Consider the following 9119-nt stretch of genomic DNA (forward strand, 5'->3'; position numbering starts at 1 on the left):
TGTCTGTTGAAGGGCTAATTATGTATTGTGTGAATTCGAATGTAGTGGCCAGAATTTTAAGTACAAATCATATATTTGGGTTAACCAGCTTGGCTTTAAGCCCGTCGCAGACGTGGAGGAAACACCTGCGCAAAGCACGTCGCGAGGCTGTTAGCTTGTGTGCAGGAAGATTTTGGTCAGATTATAGTTTTTGACTGGTTAGGAAAATTCCTCATCGAAAGCGACCATTGTGAGAATCTGGAGAGCCAGGCCAGGTGTAATCCAGTAAAATCGCAAGTCCTAATCACACAAGGAAAAGGGCCCTTTTCTCGACCGCAAAAACGGTCACCATTCAATGACGTTTTAAAATCGGTATACTGGGGCCACCAATTAATCCCTTACAAACTGGTCAGTCGACAAATTCAGTGAAAGCCAATGCAACTTACTATGGCCGTTATCCCCACAATAACGAAGCGAACAGTAATTTGTTCGTGGCAGTTTGTACACAAAGAAGGAACCACAACTGCGGACAGTTATCTGAATACTCCAGCGACAAACATTGTTGCTCCAGTGAAAACAAACTTTTCGCGAGACAGGGCCATCATTCTTGCTGGGGTGTTGACCATTCATCCAACCAGGCGCACGCGTACCACAGTGATTGATTGGCACTGATGATGTGGGCATTTTGGTGCCAGCGGCCCCTGAGAAACGATACCACTTGGGGACGGAGGAAAGGTCGTTGCGGTCACACTTGAATATGTTGTTACTTGGTTTCGATGCACGATCAGCAGTATTGAGTGTGGTGTAGCTAGAGCATTCGACTGGTGCTGTTAAAGAATTAACGTAATTGAAAGAACAGTTGACGAGAAGAGGCAAAAAACATTGATGGGTTAAAAGCAGAAGCCGTTTGGGAGTTTTTTAGAAAACAAATGCGCGATTAGGGACTAAAAGCATGCATACAATTTTCTGCCTTTGGTTATTCGTTTCTTATTGGCTACCTAAACAAAGGGTTCTGTTGTACCAGTGCTTCGCACATTTCGGATTAACAAAAAATGATACTTGAAAACAGATATCTTTCCTATTATGTTGCAATCGCGGCCACTACTTAAGGACTGATCGCGGCCACCAGGATAGAACGAAAAAATGAGAGTTTAAACTTTTTTTCTTTAGAGACCCATGACGTCACAAAAAATCGTGCGATACGTGTGGCACGTGCTGTCACAGTCATCAGCAAAACAAAGTCACCTGATAGGATGAATGTTTCTGAATAAACAGTCAACAACAAACGAAAATTTCGAAGCGCTTTGATCATTAAAACGAGATAAACTAAGAATAAAGCCAGGATCCGAGCCAGGATTCGAGCCAGGATCCGAGCTAGGATCCGAACCAGGATCCGAGCCAGGATTCGAGACCTAACTGAGACCTAACCGAGACCTAACCTAACCTAACCGAGACCTACCCTAACCCTAACTAGACCTAACTAGACTAGAACCAACCTAAATAGACCTAACCTAACCGAGAGATTCGAGAATAAATAGCGGAGAAAGCTCATCTTAGCTCGAATCCTGGCTGGAATCCTGGCTCAGATCCTAGCTCGAATCCTGGCTCGGATCCTAGCTCGAATCCTGGCTCGAGGTTTAGGTATCCTCCATTAAAACCTTCTATTAGGACACAAAATCGTCATAAAAAGCTAATTAAAAACAAGTTAATTCGTCTCATTCGTCTGATTGTAGATCTTAAGTGAAAACCAGAATTAAAGTTAGAGAAAAAGCAATCGTGCGTCAGTGAATTTATTGTCCTCAACAAAACGATGTTATATGATTGGATAAAAGTTTCCGCATGTTCCACCAAAGTTCGAGGGGTTTAAAACCATTTGTCAAAATACTAAAAAAAAGAAAAGACAACTTAATGTGCCTGTATATCCTGGTCGCAAGTCTGGATTGAAAAGCGGTCTTCCGTTAATGTCCTGATCTTATTTGACGTAAGTAAGATTACCTCGATCGCAATTCTTGCCACCATAAAATCGCCCAACACAGGTGCACTGATAGCTTCCTTTGGTATTCTTACAAACACCGCCATTCTTGCAAGGATTAATCGGCAAACATTCGTTCACATCTACCACAAACACAGAAAGGGGTTATTATAAACACAACAAAAAGGTTAATCATCACTCGCTATAGATAGCGTCTCTGAATTTCTTCCAATATTTTTGGATCCACCCAGCAGTTAAATACTATACTTGGCCTTTGCAAAAGCGCTACCTTGCGTTCCTCACGTTATATAGAATCTATTTTTGAGGGGAATTCGACGAACCAACAACACTTCATTGTTACCGCTAAAACGCATTCATTTGACAATTTAAAAAAAAACCTTCAAAGCTCTCCGATTTCTTTTGCTTTAGCCGTTTCCAAGAAACCTGCACATCATCTTTCTCAAGGGCAAATTACATCACGATACCCGTTAATAGTTGCACCATAATTTCCGTTTTACTCATTTTGAACTGGGAGCTGAAGCAAGGCAACGACCACAGCTAGGAGAACTGTCTCAATATATTATTCACGTCATTGCAATAATTTCGCAATTACTCCAACTTCTTTGGAGTGAAAAGGGTGAAATCAACATTCCAGGAATAAGATTAATATAAAATGTGTGGATCTTTGGAGAGACATGTCAAAATTGATCGTCAGGTACTCGCTTCCTCCTCGTCACCTCAAAGTTGGTCATTTTGCGTCGTTGTCAGGACGACAACGGCTCTTAAGCACTCTGCTATCAATTGTAAAGAAATTAATACAATATGAGCGGCAGGTATATACGCAAAAATGTAGATGTGAAATGTGCGTAAGTCAAGGTTGATTGGTCTAACATACTTTAAGGTGTTCTTTTAAAATACCTCAGGCAATCGATTCTGATGTTTACCATTTTATTTCCACCAAAAAAAAACATCTCATTCTACAATCAAAAATATTTACCTTGTTCACAGTTATTTCCTGTAAATCCAGGAGAGCATTTACACTTGTAACCATTGCCGTCGGGTTGGCACGTCCCACTGTTCTGACAAGGGTTTTTAACCATACACTTGTCTGTTGAAAGGATAGATATGTATCGTGTGAAATCGAATGCGTTGGATGGAAAACGATAAATCATATTTTTTCCCTGCAACCAGCTTCGCTTTAATCCCGCAGAACACGTGGAGGAAAGAACTGATCAAAGAACCTCGTGATGAATTTAGCTCAGCCGCTTCGTCGCGTGTGTGGTACGATTTTGGTGAAATTCTCGCTTGACCATTCAATGACATTCAGTCTACTGGGGTCACCGCATCATCCCTAACAAACTGTGAATTACAGTCAACAACTTTAATGACAGACAATTCAACTTACTATAACCGTTATCTCCACAATAACGAAGCGAACAGTAATTTGTTCGTGGCAGTTTGTACACAAAGAAGGAACCACAACTGCGAACAGTTATCTGAATACTCCAGCGACAAACATTGTTGCTCCAGTGAAAACAAACTTTTCGCGAGACGGGGCCATCATTCTTGCTGGGGTGTTGACCATTCATCCAACCAGGCGCACGCGTACCACAGTGATTGATTGGCACTGAAGATGTGGGCATTTTGGTGCCAGCGGCCCCTGAGAAACGATACCACTTGGGGACGGCGGAAAGGTCGTTGCGGTCACACTTGAATATGTTGTTACTTGGTTTCGATGCACGATCAGCAGTATTGAGTGTAGTGTAGCTAGAGCATTCGACTGGTGCTGTTAAAGAATTAACGTAATTGAAAGAAAAGTTGACGAGAAGAAAGAAACAACACTGACGGGTTAAAAGGATAAGCCATTTGGAAGTTCTAAGAAAACACAGGCGCGATTCGAGACTAACAGCATGCATACAATTTTTTGCCTTTGGTAATTTGTTTGTCATTGGCTGCCCCAAGGTTCTATTGTTCTCGTGCTTCGCACATTTCGGATTTACAAAACATGATACTTGAAAGGTGCCTAATCTAATGCAAATGAGAACAATCTATACTTTTCGCTCATTTGCATTAGATTTGGCACACGTCAAGTTCGACGTTTGAAACGGACCTAAAACCTTCTATTAGGTCACAAAAAGCTAATTAAAAACAAGTTAATTCGTCTTTGTATCCTGATTGTAGATCATAATTGAAAACCAGAGTTAAAGTTAGAGGAAAAGCATTCGTGCGCCACGTGCCTTTATCGTCGTCAGCAAAAAGGTGTTATATGACTGGATAAATGTTTCCACATGTTCCTCCAAACTCCGAGGTGTTTAAAACCATTCGTCACAATTAAAAAAATTGTCAAGAAACACAAGTTAATTAATGCGCCTGTGTATACTAGTTGCAAGTCTCTATAGTAAAAAGCAGCCTTTCGTTGAATAGTGTCCTGATCTTATTTGACGTTAGTTGAGATTTACCTTGATCGCAATTCTTGCCACCATAAAATCGCCCATTACAGGTGCACTGATAGCTTCCTTTGGTATTCTTACAAACACCGCCATTCTTGCAAGGATTAATCGGCAAACATTCGTTCACATCTACCACAAACACAGAAAGGGGTTATTATTTTTAATCACTCGCTATAGATAGCGTCTCTGAATTTCTTCCAATATTTTTGGATCCACCCAGCAGTTAAATACTATACTTGGCCTTTGCATAAGCGCTACCTTGTGTTCCTCACGTTATATAGAATCTATTTTTAAGGGGAATTCGACGAACCAACAACACTTCATTGTTACCGCTAAAACGCATTCATTTGACAATTTAAAAAAAACCTTCAAAGCTCTCCGATTTCTTTTGCTTTAGCCGTTTCCAAGAAACCTGCACATCATCTTTCTCAAGGGCAAATTACATCACGATCCCCGTTAACAGTTGCACCATAATTTCCGTTTTACTCATTTTGAATTGGGAGCTGAAGCAAGGCAACGACCACAGCTAGATGAACTGTCTCAATATATTATTTCACGTCATTGCAATAATTTCGCAATTACTGCAACATTTTTGGAGTGAAAAGGGTGAAATCAACATTCCAGGAATAAGATTAATATAAGATGTGTGGATCTTTGGAGAGACATGTGAAAATTGATCGTCAGGTACTCCCTTCCTCCTCGTCACCTCAAAGTTGGTCATTTTGCGTCGTTGTCAGGACGACAACAGCTGTTAAGCACTCTGCTATCAATTGTAAAGAAATTAATACAATATGAGCGGCAGGTATATACGCAAAAATGTAGATGTGAAATGTGCGTAAGTCAAGGTTGATTGGTCTAACATACTTTAAGGTGTTCTTTTAAAATACCTCAGGCAATCGCTTCTGATGTTTACCATTTTATTTCCACCAAAAAAAAACATCTCATTCTACAATCAAAAATATTTACCCTGTTCACAGTTATTTCCTGTAAATCCAGGAGAGCATTTACACTTGTAACCATTACCGTCGGGTTGGCACGTCCCACTGTTCTGACAAGGGTTTTTAACCATACACTTGTCTGTTGAAAGGATAGATATGTATCGTGTGAAATCGAATGCGTTGGATGGAAAACGATAAATCATATTTTTTCCCTGCAACCAGCTTCGCTTTAATCCCGCAGAACACGTGGAGGAAAGAACTGATCAAAGAACCTCGTGATGAATTTAGCTCAGCCGCTTCGTCGCGTGTGTGGTACGATTTTGGTGAAATTCTCGCTTGACCATTCAATGACATTCAGTCTACTGGGGTCACCGCATCATCCCTAACAAACTGGGAATTACAGTCAACAACTTTAATGACAGACAATTCAACTTACTATAACCGTTATCTCCACAATAACGAAGCGAACAGTAATTTGTTCGTGGCAGTTTGTACACAAAAAAGGAACCACAACTGCGGACAGTTATCTGAATACTCCAGCGACAAACATTGTTGCTCCAGTGAAAACAAACTTTTCGCGAGACAGGGCCATCATTCTTGCTGGGGTGTTGACCATTCATCCAACCAGGCGCACGCGTACCACAGTGATTGATTGGCACTGATGATGTGGGCATTTTGGTGCCAGCGGCCCCTGAGAAACGATACCACTTGGGGACGGAGGAAAGGTCGTTGCGGTCACACTTGAATATGTTGTTACTTGGTTTCGATGCACGATCAGCAGTATTGAGTGTGGTGTAGCTAGAGCATTCGACTGGTGCTGTTAAAGAATTAACGTAATTGAAAGAACAGTTGACGAGAAGAAAGAAACAACACTGACGGGTTAAAAGGATAAGCCATTTGGAAGTTCTAAGAAAACACAGGCGCGATTCGAGACTAACAGCATGCATACAATTTTTTGCCTTTGGTAATTTGTTTGTCATTGGCTGCCCCAAGGTTCTATTGTTCTCGTGCTTCGCACATTTCGGATTTACAAAACATGATACTTGAAAGGTGCCTAATCTAATGCAAATGAGAACAATCTATACTTTTCGCTCATTTGCATTAGATTTGGCACACGTCAAGTTCGACGTTTGAAACGGACTTAAAACCTTCTATTAGGTCACAAAAAGCTAATTAAAAACAAGTTAATTCGTCTTTGTATCCTGATTGTAGATCATAATTGAAAACCAGAGTTAAAGTTAGAGGAAAAGCATTCGTGCGCCACGTGCCTTTATAGTCGTCAGCAAAAAGGTGTTATATGACTGGATAAATGTTTCCACATGTTCCTCCAAACTCCGAGGTGTTTAAAACCATTTGTCACAATTAAAAAAATTGTCAAGAAACACAAGTTAATTAATGCGCCTGTGTATACTAGTTGCAAGTCTCTATAGTAAAAAGCAGCCTTTCGTTGAATAGTGTCCTGATCTTATTTGACGTTAGTTGAGATTTACCTTGATCGCAATTCTTGCCACCATAAAATCGCCCATTACAGGTGCACTGATAGCTTCCTTTGGTATTCTTACAAACACCGCCATTCTTGCAAGGATTAATCGGCAAACATTCGTTCACATCTACCACAAACACAGAAAGGGGTTATTATTTTTAATCACTCTCTATAGATAGCGTCTCTGAATTTCTTCCAATATTTTTGGATCCACCCAGCAGTTAAATACTATACTTGGCCTTTGCATAAGCGCTACCTTGCGTACCTCACGTTATATAGAATCTATTTTTAAGGGGAATTCGACGAACCAACAACACTTCATTGTTACCGCTAAAACGCATTCATTTGACAATTCAAAAAAAACCTTCATAGCTCTCCGGTTTCTTTTGCTTTAGCCGTATCCAAGAAACCTGCACATCATCTTTCTCAAGGGCAAATTACATCACGATCCCCGTTAACAGTTGCACCATAATTTCCGTTTTACTCATTTTGAATTGGGAGCTGAAGCAAGGCAACGACCACAGCTAGGAGAACTGCCTCAATATATTATTTCACGTCATTGCAATAATTTCGCAATTACTCCAACTTGTTTGGAGTGAAAAGGGTGAAATCAACATTCCAGGAATAAGATTAATATAAAAGGTGTGGATCTTTGGAGAGACATGTGAAAATTGATCGTCGGGTACTCGCTTCCTCCTCGTCACCTCAAAGTTGGTCATTTTGCGTCGTTGTCAGGACGACAACGGCTCGTAAGCACTCTGCTACCAATTGTAAAGAAATTAATACAATATGAGCGGCAGGTATATACGCAAAAATGTAGATGTGAAATGTGCGTAAGTCAAGGTTGATTGGTCTAACATACTTTAAGGTGTTCTTTTAAAATACCTCAGGCAATCGATTCTGGTGTTTACCATTTTATTTCCACCAAAAAAAACATCTCATTCTACAATCAAAAATATTTACCTTGTTCACAGTTATTTCCTGTAAATCCAGGAGAGCATTTACACTTGTAACCATTGCCGTCGGGTTGGCACGTCCCACTGTTCTGACAAGGGTTTTTAACCATACACTTGTCTGTTGAAAGGATAGATATGTATCGTGTGAAATCGAATGCGTTGGATGGAAAACGATAAATCATATTTTTCCCTGCAACCAGCTTCGCTTTAATCCCGCAGAACACGTGGAGGAAAGAACTGATCAAAGAACCTCGTGATGAAGTTAGCTCAGCCGCTTCGTCGCGTGTGTGGTACGATTTTGGTGAAATTCTCGCTTGACCATTCAATGACATTCAGTCTACTGGGGTCACCGCATAATCCCTAACAAACTGGGAATTACAGTCAAAAACTTTAATGACAGACAATTCAACTTACTATAGCCGTTATCCCCACAATAACGAAGCGAACAGTAATTTGTTCGTGGCAGTTTGTACACAAAGAAGGAACCACAACTGCGAACAGTTATCTGAATACTCCAGCGACAAACATTGTTGCTCCAATGAAAACAAACTTTTCGCGAGACAGGGCCATCATTCTTGCTGGGGTGTTGACCATTCATCCAACCAGGCGCCCGCGTACCACAGTGATTGATTGGCACTGAAGATGTGGGCATTTTGGTGCCAGCGGCCCCTGAGAAACGATACCACTTGGGGACGGCGGAAAGGTCGTTGCGGTCACACTTGAATATGTTGTTACTTGGTTTCGATGCACGATCAGCAGTATTGAGTGTGGTGTAGCTAGAGCATTCGACTGGTGCTGTTAAAGAATTAACGTAATTGAAAGAACAGTTGACGAGAAGAAAGAAACAACACTGACGGGTTAAAAGGATAAGCCATTTGGAAGTTCTAAGAAAACACAGGCGCGATTCGAGACTAACAGCATGCATACAATTTTTTGCCTATAATAATTTGTTTGTCATTGGCTGCCCTAAGGTTCTATTGTTCTCGTGCTTCGCACATTTCGGATTTACAAAACATGATACTTGAAAGGTGCCTAATCTAATGCAAATGAGAACAATCTATACTTTTCGCTCATTTGCATTAGATTTGGCACACGTCAAGTTCGACGTTTGAAACGGACCTAAAACCTTCTATTAGGTCACAAAAAGCTAATTAAAAACAAGTTAATTCGTCTTTGTATCCTGATTGTAGATCATAATTGAAAACCAGAGTTAAAGTTAGAGGAAAAGCATTCGTGCGCCACGTGCCTTTATCGTCGTCAGCAAAAAGGTGTTACATGACTGGATAAATGTTTCCACATGTTCCTCCAAACTCCGAGGTGTTTAAAACCATTTGTCACAAT

The 9119-nt window shown here is 40.7% G+C and overlaps 1 protein-coding gene across 1 annotated transcript in view; it reads right to left on the minus strand.

The window, feature by feature from the left end:
* Positions 1-9119, minus strand: part of LOC138014443 (uncharacterized) — an 84183-nt gene that overhangs the window by 13112 nt on the left and 61952 nt on the right. The window contains exons 24-33 of the mRNA XM_068861517.1: positions 8193-8573; positions 7786-7896; positions 6830-6949; positions 5776-6156; positions 5368-5478; positions 4411-4530; positions 3357-3737; positions 2949-3059; positions 1975-2094; positions 426-806 (exon numbers count right to left, since the gene is read on the minus strand). Of these exons, the coding sequence (XP_068717618.1) occupies positions 426-806; positions 1975-2094; positions 2949-3059; positions 3357-3737; positions 4411-4530; positions 5368-5478; positions 5776-6156; positions 6830-6949; positions 7786-7896; positions 8193-8573 (2217 nt within the window). The remainder of the gene's footprint in view (positions 1-425; positions 807-1974; positions 2095-2948; positions 3060-3356; positions 3738-4410; positions 4531-5367; positions 5479-5775; positions 6157-6829; positions 6950-7785; positions 7897-8192; positions 8574-9119) is intronic.

This window comes from Montipora capricornis, chromosome 8 (genome assembly GCF_036669925.1).
Source record: "Montipora capricornis isolate CH-2021 chromosome 8, ASM3666992v2, whole genome shotgun sequence".
In the NCBI taxonomy this organism is placed as follows: domain Eukaryota; kingdom Metazoa; phylum Cnidaria; class Anthozoa; order Scleractinia; family Acroporidae; genus Montipora; species Montipora capricornis.